At 42.1% G+C, this 16552-nt stretch overlaps 1 protein-coding gene across 6 annotated transcripts in view; it reads right to left on the minus strand.

Moving 5' to 3' along the window:
- The window catches only part of IL1RAPL1 (interleukin 1 receptor accessory protein like 1), a 949422-nt gene that overhangs the window by 408543 nt on the left and 524327 nt on the right, over positions 1 to 16552 (minus strand). For 5 of the 6 annotated variants that reach the window (XM_048494984.1, XM_048494983.1, XM_048494987.1 and 2 more), the window contains one exon: positions 14416 to 14695. In XM_048494984.1, the coding sequence (XP_048350941.1) occupies positions 14416 to 14695 (280 nt within the window). Of the gene's footprint in view, positions 1 to 14415; positions 14696 to 16552 lie in introns of those variants that run through there. The other variant, XM_048494989.1, reaches the window with a different exon arrangement.

Below are 16552 nucleotides of genomic sequence, written 5' to 3' on the forward strand. Positions count from 1 at the left end.
AAGGGATGCTCTTCTCCCTTTCCTGCCAGTTGGTCGGGGCCTGGTTTAGCTCAATTGTTTATCAGTGTGAAATGCCTTTTGTCTTTTGTACTTTTGCTTTGATCCTGTGGGAACGGGATTGGTGTCATGAGCCTACGGACCTTGCAAGATCTCTCCTCCCCGCACTGGGCTCCCAGGCACTAAAAGCCCCATCATTCTTTCTCCCGGGGGGTGGGGGCCCTTAACAAACAGTTCACTCCATCAGGGCGAGCGCCTGAATCCCACCACTGCGCCTGCCCTGCTCTTGGCAGACACACTCCTCCCAATGGAAGCCCCTCACCCAGCCTGCTGCTTTTTAATCCTACCCCCAAAGTTTTAGTTTGGCCCCAAAAGTTACATGTCAAGAAAAGCATGCCAGCCTCCAGTCTCCCAAGCTTTGTATTTATTTATTTATTTATTTATTTATTTATATATTCGGTTTATAGACCGCCCTCCCCCTAAGGGCTCAGGGCGGTGAACAACATGGATAGATAGGGGAGGGGAGGGTACTTGTGGGGTGGTAGATGATACTTACAACAAATCAGGTCGACTCAAGAGGACCTCCCTGAAGCTCAGCCCCAGCTGGCAGAGCGTCTTGTGCATGGCGAGCCTGTGCAGCATGACTCCCAATGCATTTGCTGGGCACCCGCCTTGGGCACCCGTGCCATAGGTTTGCCATCATGGCCCTTGCACTCAGTTTTCAATACCTGAGCAAGACTGTTAACAACAGGAGGTCTTGTAGGTCATTAATTCATTGGGTTGCCATACAGCACTTCACACACACACATCCCAGTGACCTCAATGGTAATAAGTATCAGTAAATGTGCATAGGACTGCAGCCTAAAGCAAACAGCTATTGTGCTGCATTCAAAATAAAGACAGTTCCGATCAAGATTTTTTTTGTCACCTGATGCAGCAGCTACTGCACCTGGTTGATTACTTCTTCATGTCCTCACTCTCTTTAAAAAATAGCACGGCAAGCTACAGGGCTTTCTGAACTTTCCTGCAAATCCTTTCTTCCCACAAGGGATCGAACATCATTTGGGTTGTCTCAACAACAGGAAACCAGAAATGGTGGCCAAACTCTTGGAAGAAGAATTAATCATTCAAGAGTTTGGGAAGTGGCCTTCATAGCTCACCAAGTAGGGTTTTTTTTTTTTTTTAAAAAAAAAAAGGCCTGGAGGAATGAAAAGGGGATTTTTAGCTGCTCTGGCTCTTGGTCAACAGTGGCAGCTGAGCAGCATGCAAACAGTGAACCACTAATAAACAATGGGTAACAGAGATGGGTAACAGTATGGTAGGCCAGTGCCATCCTTCAAAATCTACTATCTTAAGTGATCACTTCAGGTTGCCCCATTGTAACATTTGCCCCCAAACCAATCAGTTAGATAAAACTTCCCAGTCAATATTTTGTTAGGAAAAAAAACCTAGTTGCTTGGTGTGTGTTTTTGAAACTTCATAAAGCCACAGCAGTTTTTGTTAAAGCAAAGTAAACAAGTAATATTGTATTTTTTCTTTTCTTGCTTTGAAGATTGTTTTTAAAAAGTTTCAGAACAGATGGGACAGTTTAAAAAGAAAGTTGCTAATTGCCTATTTAAAATATTGTCATATGACTCACTAGAATCAATTCCTGCAATTAGCTATCTAGCAGAGAAACTGCGTAACCTTTCCTACCACTATATTGTAGAATTGTCTTATATTTCTGATCTTTTTTCAAAAAAACAGGTGCTAATCTTGAAGAGGTATATAAAAGTGAGGTTGGACAGCAAAGAGTTAAAAATGCAGCAGATAAAGAAGCATTTTTTAATTATGGCCACAACAATTGTAAAGTATTTTGGTCTTGTTTAACATACGTTGGATCCAAGGTATTGGGAGATTATCATTAAAGTGGAATCATGTATCAGTTTTCTTTGTTTCATACTGAAGATTTGTTATTCAGATAAAACCAGACTCCTAATACATTGTCTATCTTTGTGGAGGTGTCGCTGTGATTAGTTCATATGATCACTTGGTTATCTTCTATATATATAAAAAGCTAAGTGTTTTTGTTGATGACAGTATACCTCAGTAACTGCTGGGCCAATTCCTCTGAAAATTCCCAGCCACTATAGTCAGCCAGGCGAGAGTGTTTTTAGATGTTCACATACCTGAAATTTCACACCTGGCCCAGGTAAAACACCTTTTTCCTGGCGCTCCCTGGTGAAGGACAAGCAGCTGCCTGTGTGTAACTGTCACCCTTAGAATGTTCGTGCTGCTTAGAATGTTCACTCAGACGGCCAGATATGGCCAACAGTGAAAACAGTAATTCAGTAACTCAGATGGTCAGCAGTGAAAACAGTACATAGGCAGTAACTCGAGTGGAAGTGAAACCCATACACACACATACACACGAGGGAGAGGGAAGGGAGGGAGAGGGAGGGGTGGCATGCAAGGGAAGAGAGGGAGGGAGAGGAAAGGGACGGAGGGGGAGGCATGCAAGGGAACAGAAGTGAGAGAGGGGAGACAGTGAGGGGTGGCATGGAAGGGAGGGGAGGCAGGGGGCCCAGCATCTTGATATGACCCACCCACCCTAGCGGAGGAAAAGGGAAGGGAAGGAGGGGGAGGGATGCCATGCAAGGGAAGAGAAGTGAGGGAGGGACGAGAGTGAGGGGTGACATGCAAGGGATGGGAGGGAGGGGCCAGGCATCCTAGATTCCCTGAATACTGTGGTTACAGTTAAGAAAACCAGGCACGCATTACTCAGGAGTAAGCTCGGTACAGCAACTGTGACACACTTTGAATGGCTGCGTCGCGCCCCTCAGAGGGTTTCCTCAGAAGCGACACCCATTGCCACCAACCAGACTTAGTCCCAGGTAAAGGATCATGACCAGCCAGCCTAGATGTGTGGGAGGGGTGCCTTTCCATCCCCCCCCCCCCAGGAATGCGGGCACACACATCAATGACATCGCACAGTATCAGGCTGCATGTTTGCATGAGCACGTACTGCTGGCCTCTGCAATTGATTTGCTGCTACTGTTTCTTTTCCATTTCACCACAATAAGCCACAGCAACACGTGGCTGGGCCCCGCTAGTAGTTTTTTAAAATGATAATGAAGCAGACATCTGCACAAACCTCCATTATGTTCATATGGTAATACACAATCACAGGGTTTTACACACACTGCTCTAAGCATGTAATCTGGATTTAGTGAATTGTTTTCATTCTGACTTACATGTGGATAGCAGCAAGTATAAAACAACTGCAATACTTTACGTGCATGGGAGAGAATGGTATTTCACTAGGAAAATAATATTCAAGTGTGCTATGTTCTGTCTAGTAGAAATCCTCACGGCCTCTGATTGTCAAAGCGTGTCAAAACTTCTTCATTTGCTAGGTGATCTGTTTCAAAAGAACACATTTCAGAATTGGGAGTCTGTAAATTGACTAGTTCAGCTCAAACCTTCTGGACTACTTGCAAAGTAAGGCCAATCCTAATATCCTGAATCCTTAGGCCCAGCTTGGAATGGGATTTCCACCTTACCAAACATGTCAGTGTTGCAAGGGGTTAACCTTTGTTGATAAGGGCTCTGTGACACAGGAGCAGGCTTGCAGACCTTGTCTTTAAAGTTTCAGCAATCCTGAGTTTGCCTAACAGAACAATTTCCTTATAGTATTCTACCAGTGGGAACCTACAAGGGCTTGCAGAAGGCATCTCATCCCCACCCCCATTAATTTTTATTTCCCTTTCCTGGAAGCCCCCATAGCCATTCCACTTTTCTGTTTCATTCTCCCATCCTAGAGTTGCCAACATCCAGGTGGGACGTGAATATTTACTGGTATCACAAAAGATCTCCCAGCTACAGAAATCAATTCCCCACTAGAGTTGCCAGCTTCAGATTAGAAAATTTCTAAAAATTAGGGGCTAGAGCCTGAGAGAATAAGGTTTTGGGAAGGACATGACATCAGCAAAGTATAATACTGTAGAATCTACCCTCCAAAGCAGCCATTTTCTCCAGGGGAACTGATCTCTGTCATTTGGAGAGCAGCTGTAATCTAGGTGAATTCTAGTCCCCCATCATAGTCCCCTGGAGGAAGTGGCTACTTTGAAAGATGGGTTCTATGGCATTTTACCCTTCTGCAGGCTCTCCCCTCCCCAAAATCCACCCTCCCAGGCTCCACCCCCCAAAGCTCCAGGAATTTTCCAACCTGGAGTCGGCAACACTAAGTCTCCAGGTCTGGCCCCAATGAGTCTTCTCTCAACCAAAACAATCCTGAAAATGCCTGGCTCTGCCCCCCTCTCTGAATTTTACTCACAGAAACTCCAAGCCTAGAATACTTGCTGCCTTGAAATGGCAACTCAGGGAATCCATTTCTTAAGGTTACAAAAGATCTGTCTGTCTGTCTGACACATTTTTCCCCTGAAAACCTTCAAAATTTTCTGGATTTGTAGAAAGATATGTCTTGACCATTCATTGCTCCAAACATTCATTGCTCCAAGCAGATTTAAGTATCTACAGATTTTGCTGACTAAGCTACTAGAATATACAAGTGAGGGGCCCATGAAATATCCCAAACCAGCCACCTTAGAGCCCTACTGAAATAGTGCCCAAGAGTCCTCCACGATTTCCAGCAGGCCTACAGCAGCTCTCAGAGTTCTCCACCATGACAGTTGGACCAGAGTTGCTCCCTAAGGCTTCTGCTGACATGGAGCCTCCCCCAGCATCTGTCACATGTCAGCCAGACCCAAACCTCTTCCAGCTTCTGCTGCTGAACCTAAACCATCTCCTAGCATCTGCTGCAACTAGGTCAGATTGGTTCCCAGTGTCCTCTGTGGTAACAGCTGGGCCCACAGTGACTCCCACATCTGCTGTGGCTGGGATCGCAGGGGTTCCCTGTAATGGTTGCCACTAGCTCTTCTGGTAAGAATATTGTCTGCATATGCTCAGACAATTTGTTTTAAAAAATTGGGGGGGAATTTAAACCCCATTTTTTTAACATTTCAGATCTTTTTGCAAACCTGGCGAAACCACAAGTTTGCAAAAAAAAATTGTTTAGTATTTGTGTGGCCCAAATTCATGAATTTAGGTGTCTGCAGAGGGAGGCACACATCATTATAAATACATAGATGATACTTCCCAGTGTTATTTATAAACTCAGCAGCAAATAAAGACTAAAACTCCTACACTTCAGTAGGATAGCTAGGCTATAGGAATATGCTCAAGGCTGCTACTGTCTCCAGCCAGACAGCCCTCAACTGAGTTTCCCCACACTATGCAAAGGCAAATTTGTTCAGGCAACAGATGAGGCTGGAATGAGATTGTCTTAAACTTGGTTTTTTAAAAATTCTTTCTTTGAAAAAAAATAAAAAGATAACTCTTCAATAAAGTTTGGAAGAATCAAATATCTAATATGATTGTAGCAAGCCATGAAGACTTTTAATGCTTTCTAATTACATCTCAACTACCATGCTCCTTGCTGCCAGCCTCTCCCTGTTCCACCTTCATCTTGCTGGTGTTTACTGCCTGCCTAAGTGGCAAAGAAAAATAAATAGAGCACCTTCCCTTAAAACTCTAGATACAAAATACTTCCTCTCAAGATAACATTCTAAAGTGGTTTTCCACCAGACAAGGATGCTCAGAAATCAACTGTTGTTTAACTAGACAGCTACAGTCTTTCTTTACCCTTTATACTTCTTCCTCCAGAGGCATTTCTGCCCAAGAGCATGAATTCAGTTAAGTGATCCTTTAAAATTTCACATTCATGCTTGGTTAAGCATAAAGAAAAAATACAGATGCTTGTATAAAATCTCAAGAGTTTGTTAAAATTGGCTAAGATCCATACATCCCCTATTACATCTCTGCCATCTTCCTATTTTAAAGCTATAGAGAACTGATAAATTAAATGTCATGAAACTAGAATAAATTCCTAAACCTGAATCAAACTTAAACATTGACCATTTTAATGCAAAGTAAATGTCTATACACTCACTTCCCTGATCTCCATTTGACTTGATCACCAGTTCACTTTCACAGCATTAGACACCTATATATGCTAATCCAGAACCTTCTGTTACACATGATAATTCATTTAGGGGCCTAAACATATTTGCACACATGCAATGGATTTGTAAGACCCAAAATACCATTCCTCTATTATGACTCTGACAATCAGGCTGCAGATATGGATTGGTATGGATAGCGACCACTCTGGTAATGGAGGCAGGCAACACAAGGGTTCCTCCGACTGACAGCTCTCCACTGATCAGGAAGAGTGTGGAGTCATTTAGTTAAGACAATTGTCAGTTAATGACCATTGGGCTAGCTGAGAGGACTTTGGCAGGCTGGGAAAAGATCAGAGTGTTTAGTACAGCAGAGTTAGTGAATGACATGCTGTATCAGTTGTTTCACTTGTGTTTTGGTTACAGTTATATTGGTTCAGCCTGATTAGTTAATTTATTATGAAGTTTCCAAACTGAATGTCTGTTTGAATAAAACCTGTCAACTTTGGTAACCTTTTAACATTGGTGTGGAGAATAATCCATTAATTTTATTTTGATCTTGGCTATGCAGATTTCAAAAGGAGAAGGGCTTACTCAATAAGGGAGGGGAATGTTCTCAGAAAAAGAGAACATTGGACAGCCATTCCCTCTTGTTTATCTGGAAACATGTGGGTCCTTTTCTGTGGGGAAAAAAATAGGGTCCTGCTGGAAGCTGCTGGTGGCAGCAGTCTGTATTAAACACAAAGAAGTTTCATTGTCTTTGAGGGAAAACAGGTCCATTGCAAGGTAAGTTGCCTTCCCCTGCTGCAAGCTGGTCATTATCCCCAGTTCAGTACACATGTTTGTATACAGAATGTGAATATTGGATTTATGAAAGTTAGTCATTTATGGAAGTTAGTTATGCTCACATGTTCCTATGAAGGCCTAAAGAAGGCTAAAGAAAGTTCAGAGAGCATGAGAAGTGATGGTTTATTTTAACTTTATGAAACCAGGATCCCAGATTTCTTCACAAAGCCAGCTGGGTCAAGAGTGGCAATCACTCAAATTCTGATTTGTCTCAGCAGCTACTGGTTTTATAGCCTCCTCTCTGCAGCGCAAGAAGCCATCATCACAGGACAAGTAAGGGTGTTATCAGGTTTTTAATGAAATCATGTTCAATAACTGCATTGATAAACCAACTGGTTTAACATACCTGGTGGTTAAACCAACTGGTTTAACCAACAGAAATCCTAAGCAGGGTTACAGGCTGAAGTCAGTAATTACGGGTAGCTGTGGCTTCTACTGCAGCTGCTGAACGAACAAGTAACCTTTCAGCATCCCCACCCCCAATACCTTTTTATGGATTGAACTGTCTATTGAGAACCGATTATGATTTCTGAGATAGATCATGATTTATCAGTACAAGGTGCTAATAGTTGCTGATTTTCTGTCAGGGGGATGCTATCTAAGTGATTGAGATGCATTCCTGGAACCATGCAACTGTTTAAAATAACAGACTGCTGTTGCTAGAAAGATATATGTAACCAGCCTGCTATATGTATCCACTGCCCTCTGTGCATTCTTTCCTTGATTTTTACTTTATGGCTTCACACGCTTGGTAGACAACTAGGTTTCCCCTGGTACTCCTGTTCCATGTGTATTACATCCATTATAGGACAGGAAGCCAGGTGGCTTTCTCTTGCTATCTGCTGCCGACCTTGGGGCGCCTTAGCTCCAAATACTGGTTTTCACAAACGCTTGAGAAAATGGGAGGAGAGTTCTCTATGGGGGATAAAGGGGACTGTAAATGCCAGCTTCATCAGAGCTATTCAATAAACATTACTGATGCCTATTCAATAAATGTTACTGATCAATACTTCAGAGTCCATTTATTGGCTTAAGGTTGTAAGACCTAACATTTTCCCAGCTTTCCCTTTCTATTTCTGGACCACCAAAGTTGATTGATGAAAATCCTGTAAGAGCCAGTGTGGTGTAATGGTTAATGGTTAAGTGTGGCATATTCTAATCTAATGAACCAGGTTTGATTGCCCATTCTTCCACATAAAGCCTGCTGTGGGCCTGTCCATTCTCTAAGAACTCTCTCAGTCCTACTAAGGGAAGGTGATTGTAAACTGCTTTGATACTCCTAAAAGGAAGAGAAAAGCAGGGTATAAAAACCAACTCTTCTTTTGTAATAACTTGCTGGGGAGGGGAAGCCAGGAAGTTTGGCAATCCTTATACAGTGCTGTATGATTCTTGTGCTGGATCCAACTCTCTGTCTCCCAAATAATTCCAATACAACTACTCAATTTCATGCTAGTGACAACTGTTCTCAGAAGCCAGGAGAAACAGACAAGGTTGCATTGCTAGATGTAAAAATGAATCAGGATATTACAAAGCCCACTATTTAAACTGCAAGGATACATAATCCTGCATAGCAAAACAAGACCCACTTCAAGCAATATAGTTATTGCCTAGCTACAGTAAAGCTTACTCTCCTATAAAAGCAGAGAACTGATGATTCGCTATATATTTAAACAAGTCTGTGAGAATGAAAACAAAATATGATGCTGGAGACATACTGAAAGCATAGAGGGTTGTTCAAGCAACCCTAAGAATACCTAAACAAATATATTTATTTTGCAATACATTATTTGGTCAAACAAAATTCATTAGTATGTCTAACACAAGCCTTTATTTTCAAATACCATATCTTGAAGGTTGTAATGTATAATTTGCAAATGCAAACATACTTCTGTATATGAAAAACTGTTTATCTCACTTATTTCATACAATGAAGAGGCTCATAAACTAAATTGGTTTCACAGTGAACGTGAACACCTAGCAATCTCCTCAAAGTCAATGCTGTAAGGCTTATTAAGGAAAGTTACAATCCTCATAATGCTTCTTCCCCTTTTTGATTGCTAGCATCAGTCTCCACTATTAATCCAGGATTTACTGACTGCTAGAAAGATTTTTACAACATTTATGGCAAAGAAGATTAGGGATATGGTAATGCCAAAGCATGTCTTTGTTACACCCATGGCATGGGACAAATGATTTGACCCAAGAATGAGAGGACTTGAGCAGTACTACTACAAATATGACTATGTAGGCATTTGGAGCTATGGTTGTAAGACTGAACTTTAAGATTCACAGGACAAGTTTACAGCTCACAAGGAACTGGGAGGAGAAACAATTTGGAAACCTAAGCCCTCTTAATCACCAGTTCCAAAATTTTCTAAGCTCTCAGTGGACTGAGGAAAGTAATTTCTTCCTTATCGTGCCTATTTTATAACTAACTCTACTGTTCTCAACATTTTTTCCGTCTAGAGCATCCAGCCATTTTAACTTTTTGTTTGCTTGAATTACAAAATCACAGACAGACTGATGGATAGATATAGATATTTGCATATTTGTGGGCTTCCCCAAGAAGGTAGAGATCAGCCTACTGGGAGTTATACTGTGCAGATCTTATCAGTCATCCTGTAGCTAGCCTATTTTTTTATAAAATCCTATGAAATCTTTCTATTCCCCTGTTGAGTTGGAAACTCATAAACAGTCACAGCTTCTACTACCTGGTCCTTTTATTCCTTCCCACTTTCTCATGAATGAGCAAGATTACAAATATAATGCTGAAGAGGCATAGCAAGCACTGGCAGAACTTGAGGGGCCTTAGGGAGCAGACACCCCGGTGCTGCTGGAAGGAGTGCCAGGCAGCCAAAAGCTCCCGCCCCACCCCAGTTGTTTTGCAGGGAAGGTTTGTCGACAACCAGGCACACTGTCTCTGCCACCTCCTGGCCCTCAGTAAAGTTCTTCCTGGGTGGGCTTTTTCTTCGCTCCTCCCTTGACTGGGTGAAGCCAGATTGGCAGGAAGGGGTTGGGATGTCATGCTGTTTTAATGCCAGGCACACAGGCTGACCAGAGCTGTGGTCCTGGGCTGACTTCCATACAGCACATGCTTATTCCTGCTGTGCAGAACAGAAGCCAAGTTGCCTGAGCAGAAAGCCTAGGACATGAATGCCCAAGCACCAACAGCTTGCCTCACCCAGAATCCCTTGGCTGCTTAGGGTCCACAGTGGTGAGGGGCTCTCCCTACAGAAAGGCCCTTCCTTGTGTCCTGCTCCAAGGGGAATGCCTGGACAATTATGCAGGGGTGGCTTGCAGGGAAGGTGACTGCAAAGGCAACGCAACCAGAGGGAAAAGTCAGGACTGAAGAAGATTGCCTCCAGTCACGTGTGTGAGTGGCGGGAAAGAATAAGCCTTTGTATTTTAATTACTCCTATGGTGCCTTTTTTCACAAGATTTACTCCTGAGTAGTTGTGCTTAGGCCTGCTGCCTCAGCATTCCATGGCTATTAATTTACTGATATTTCATTACTTATTTATTTATTTATTTATTTATTTATTTATTTATTTATTTATTTATTAAACTTTTATACCGCCCCATCCTCTAGGGGCTCTCATTTAGATGAAGAATTGTGACCCAAGGTACAGCTGTGTCATAAGGTTGCCAGTTCCAGGTTTGGAAAGTGGCCATTTCCACTTGGAAAACTGATTAGTTACAACTTGAACATCAGTTGTAATTCCAGGAGATCTCCAGGCCCCACCTGATAACCTTAAATCAATTAAAGGTTGATAACCTTAAATCATGACTTTAGAAGGCAAGGTGCATACAATTTTGTACATATATCCCAGCTTTTCCCAAGGCACAAAGTGGCTTACAATACATAATGAAAACACAATACATAATCAAAAGGTAGTCTTAACAAACTGCATTAGATCAACTATGTTCCAGCAGCACCTTAGAGACCAACAAGATTTATAGGGTGAGATCAGGTATACGTGGGCCAATCAAGGTCAGTTATCCCTTATTGAATTAGAAATTCTGACACAGCTTAATGAGTACAGGAACAAAATGGCTGCCACAGAAGATGGAACCAGCCATAAATGATTGCCACAGTTTAAATTCAGCAACACAGTGCAGATCCTGTGCTGTGGTGTATTAGCTGCTGCCAAAATAACTGTGATGGACTGCACAGTTTGGATATGCTGTTCAGACAGTGCTAAGGCTGTCAAGAGCACAGGCGTATCGGGGAGAAATAGTGCCTGGGGACAACCCCTGATCTGGGCGCCCCCTGGCCCTACACCTCCCATGCACCTCCTGTGCTCGGGAAGGGGCTCAGGGCAGGGGCAACTCGGACAGGCACTGCAGTGACAGGCCAGCTCATGGGCCAGCCCTCTGCTGTAGCGTTTATCAGAGCCGCCCCCACCTACCTGCAGGCTGCCTCCTGCAGAAGCCAGCCTGCAGGGAGGTGGGGGGAGGGCACTGTTTTGGGCAGCCCAGGAGCCAGCCTGCTACTACAGTGCCCATTCAAGCTGCCTCCAAGCCCCACACCTTAGGGCCTGGGGAGGGAATGAGGCGGCTCAGACAGGTGCTGTGTACCACCCACAGGCATAGAGGGGTCAAATGACCCTTGGTCAGTGAGGGGAGAAGGGGGGCAATTTTGCACCCCCACTGGTGTGCCTGGGGTCATTTGACCTTCCTGTCCCTGTGGGTGATACACCCCTAGTCAAGAGTTAACTTCCCCTCAGCAGCCTTGAGTGACAGTAGATGATTGGTTAAACTCAGGAAAGCCGAGAGGGAAAGTCTGTCAGCTAGGGTTTTTTTTTAAGGGAATTGAACTGAGGGCTCTGAATTGAACAGTTGATGTCTAATTAACAGGGGCGGAATTCTGACTATGAGAACAGGTGACTAGAGAGGGAGAATTCCCAGGCAAGGGGCTAGAGTACTGAAATGAGAGTACCAAGGACTTGGGAAACCTGAGAGAGTCAGAGAATACTCCCTGAACTAACAACAGATTGTTTTGGAGATACATCTATCTTGAATATTTTTGTCAACAGTTTCAAAACTTTTAATGAGCTTATATTATAGAACTCTGTATTGTGTGTATACTGGATTATTTTCCCTCAAGGATTTCTAAATCCTGATTTCCCCTGACCTTTTCTTATCTTGTTTTAATACAATATGTTGTGTTTTAAAGTCTGTGTAAGAAACTCCTGCCTCAATCAACATTTCTAATAGTCAATCATAATCCTTGGCAGACACACAGTGAATATCCAAAGGACCTATATTCCCCACAATGTGGCCGGAGGCAGCATGAGATAAACTAGCCAGAGGAAAAGCCAGAGACAAAGAATTGATTGCCTTTCCAAAGTTCAAACAATAAGATAGGAGTGGCGTTGAAGGGTCATCAGGGTGCATGAGAGTACTTAGGCTATTTTCCTGAATACTGATTTATTGCTGGGATAGATGCAGATTAATAATGGTCTGCTCGGAGCACTAATTAAATCACCATATGATGAAAAGAATGGAGATTACCTAGCTCCATTGTCCAGCCAAGCATATATTAGACCCAAGGGAAAAGTTTGGCTGCCAACCACCTCCCTGCCTAGACTTGACACCAAGATGGATGCAGCAGTGTCTTGTTCTTACTCCAATATTTGGTCTTCATGCCTTTATGACACCCCTTAGAAGGTGCCCTTAGAAGGGGTGTCATAGTTAGACTTACAATAAGACTGGAAACACAACAAAACCATCTAAAAACATGTTAAGGTTAGCAGGAAAATATCTGGGTCATGTACAACTCCTATACTGCTCTAGAGAAGAAAATGGTTGCCAGCTCATGGCTAGTAAATATAAGTGGCTTAAAGCTGCAGTGAGGCCAGCACTTCAGTGTATTCATATCAGTCACTAATAGTACAGCTCACTCAACATGTTAATTTCCTTAATTATGTCTTGCAGTAAAATGACTGATAATCTGGTGGTTCACAGACAATGCATTGGCTGAAAGCTTGAAAGGAGCCTGAAGCTGTTAATGGTACACTGTGGTTGATGGAGAAGCTCAAGTATTTATCTAAAATTACTACAGATTGTTACATGAATTGTCTGCATTAGGCAGCACTTCCAGCACAGGGAACAAATTGTGAGATCACAGATAATACTGTGCATAAATTGGCTCTAAATTCTGTTCTTTCAACACATCATTCAATGGCATTAGGGTGTACATTTGACTTTATTCACCTTTATAGCATGTCTATGTGCATTCTATTATTTATGTGGAAGTAAATATAGCAAGAAGGAAAAATACTTATCTCTATAGAAAATGGAATGCATCATAAAGCATAGATTGACACAGGTAACAGGAAACAGCAGGAGAAAAAAAGGAAATCAAGACAATTGTTTCTAGAATGTGCCTGATTTGTGCCAACTATTCTGGTTATAAAACAAGACTACCTTGATAATAGGTACACTGACTTTCCAACCACACTTGCAGGGGTGTAATTCATTATAGTTCCTGCAGTATGCAGGTAACTGAAACATATTTTCAACTATGTACCAATGAATAGCTATTGGAGCTTTAACAGTCTTTCTTTATAGGACAATACACAAACATTGCAATCCTACACAGACTTACTCCAGCCTAAGCACACTGAAATCAATGGGCTTAGACTGGAGTAACTCTCTTTAGGATTGTGCTGAAAATGTTGCATCCCATTTAGCAATAAACTGCATTTTCTCTGCAAGGCTCTTCCTGCATTTTGTATTTGCATCATTTAACCTCTTTCTAAATTTAATTCCATAGTCTATGGTAATTTTCAAAATTTGTGAGAGCCCAGATGGTTTCTGTTTTCTCTCTAGGCAGGAAAGTATATCTGAGTTTGAATCACTTTAGCAATATAGAAGGAAGTGGAATAGAGGAAAATGGATTTCAATAGCAAGAACTGTAAGAGTTGATATGCTGTTCAGGAGCTTGGGAGTATGTATCTCATTTAGATAGGTACTGAATTAATTTCAGGGTGTTCTGCAGGAACCAGCTGGAAAATGGTTATAAAGGATATCTAAAACAAATTCCTCCCTCCCCAAACAGTCAGGCCTTCATTTTGGTGTCATTTCCATTAGTATTCCAATGACTTATTTGGATATCATTGCAAAAGTCAGATGAAACAGTAAAATACTGGAAGAAATAAAAATTGGAATGTGTTAAACTTAACACAACCAGCAGGTAGAGCATTAAAGAACAAAATCTTTACTTCCTTGGGTTACAGCTCAATCATGAGTATGGCATATATATTTACTCAGAAAGATGGCCATTCAAAGTTAATATACTCAAAGCAAACTCATTCAGAATATAAACACACAGTGGAAGGTTTCACAGAACACAAAGTGTTTAGCTAACAATAACTGATATGACTACATACATAAAATTATTTTCAATCAAACTATAAAGCAACTATGAGTTACTACACTATACAATTAAAACGATTGATTATTCACAAAACTTTCAAAAATCAGAATAAAAAAGACAGTTCAATGATGATTCCATGCACATTTTAGTCTATTTAGTTTACAAGCATCCAGAACAAAGTAAACCACATACCTTATGACACATGCATAAAGTCCACTGTCTTGTGCTACTGTTGGGCGAAACCAAATGGCATCTTCCTCTTTGCTCATTCTAGTTCCATCAAAAGCTATAGGTTCCTCAAAGTCCCCAGGTCCAGAGCTTTTGTACCACATCAAACTGAGTCCAGCGCTTTGTGCTAGGGTGTAATTTGCTCTAATATATCCATAAAACAAAGCACATTTTATACGAACAGGTTCTCCCACTAAAACTTGATATTTCTTGTAATCCACTGACCAATCAGTACATCCATCAGCTGAAAGAAAAAAAGATAAGAAGAAAAAGGTTACAGAGCTGCACATCACTGAAAACATAGCATAGTCACTATTTACATTTTGGAACTCTGCTTCTGAAGTCAACATGCTAGAGTTCTTGAATAAAAGCAGCACACTGAATACTTCCTTTGAAACTATTTATACCTGGTGCTCCAAAGAAAAAGATTTCCAAGTTGGAATATGCAGCCAAGATTGGCCACAATACAACATTTTCCCTAGTACAAGTAACAGGAGTGTAAATAGGGTTGCCAACCTCTAATTGGGTTCTAGAGATCTCCCAGAATTATTCAGCAACAAGAAATCATCTCCCGCAGAGAAAATGGCAATTTTAGAGGGTGGACTCCATGGAATTACACCCTGCTGAAGTCCATTCGCTCCCCCCAAACCTTCCCTTGACAAGGGACCACTCCCAAATCTGCAGGATTTTGCAAATGCATAGTTGGCAACTCTACCTGTAGATGGCCTTACCTACTTAATTTTAGTGTTGAAAATAGATTTAATTCTGGTTTTTTTTCTACTAGTGCATGGGTCTGCGACCTGCGGCTCTCCAGATGTTCATGGACTACAAATCCCATCAGCCCCTGCCAGCATGGCCAATTGGCCATGCTGGCAGGGGGGATTTGTAGTCCATGACCATCTGGAGAGCCACAGGTCGCAGGCCCCTGTACTAGTGGGTGAATTATTTTAAAATGTTTGATCAAAATGCATGTAACATACAGACCAACTAGCCCAGAAGGTATAGTAATCACTGAATGGCATTAATGAAACACCTTTAAGATAAATGAGAGGGAATTATCTGTCTCAGGAGATGTTGCAATGGCTGCAACTAAGATTGGGAAGTTAAGGTTAGATCTTAAGGTGAGAAGGAGAGTTCGTAATGTTTAGCCTGATTGCACAGTAAAAGAGAATGTCAAGATAATTATTCAGGTCGTCATCACTGTATACTCAGCAGCAAATTACTTTAGGCCTTACTGGAAATATCTGTCCCTCCTGCCTTACAAACTACTGGGAGGTCAATGTGGTGTCTACTGTTTCTCTTAATAGATGTTTTGACTGAAACTAATTTGAAGCTGTTAAATATAGACAAGAATTAGTATCAACATAACTCTCACACATCTTACCAAACGAAGAACAACTGGGGTTGCTCCCGTACACAACAGCTAGGGTTACTAACCTCAAGGTGGGGTTTGGAGTTTTCCTAGAATTACATTTGATCCCCAGACTAGAAGAAGAGGAGTTTGGATTTACACCCCACCTTTCTCTCCTGTAATGAATCTCAAAGCAGCTTAGGGACGGAAACCATGCAAAGTTCCCATCCAAACCAGGCTTAATCCCGCCCCCACCCCAGGATAATTGGCCCGTGTGGAAAGGGCCCCTGCACAGCTACACAGCATGGGCGGTGAGTTTTTTTAAAGACACACCTCTGTGCAAAGGCACAATGGAAGTCTGCATTGCTTCCATGGGCTCCGTTCACTGCCTGCATGGAGGCATGCGAATGGAACAGCAGAACAGCAGGTTACTTTATCCTGCCTGCTACCCACTCTCCCAGTGCTGTGCGGAAGGGGCCTTCAAGATAATAATCAGTGGATTAGCAGAAAACTGAAAAGCATTCTGCTGAGAACATTGCTGTATCTGGTATTGCTCATTATATTAGAGACAGGGAAGGATATGGACCTATCTGACCACTACAATAATCTTTGGAGGCCTTGCTTTGAATACTGTCACCGTCTTACATTGGGTGTGTGGCAACATGGGAGAAAGCATTCTCAGTTTTGGCACCAAAACTCTGGAACTGTCTCCTCAGGGAGATTTGTTTATCCATGGTTCATTTCGCATAG

The sequence above is a fragment of the Sphaerodactylus townsendi genome, linkage group LG04 (genome assembly GCF_021028975.2).
Source record: "Sphaerodactylus townsendi isolate TG3544 linkage group LG04, MPM_Stown_v2.3, whole genome shotgun sequence".
NCBI lineage: Eukaryota > Metazoa > Chordata > Lepidosauria > Squamata > Sphaerodactylidae > Sphaerodactylus > Sphaerodactylus townsendi.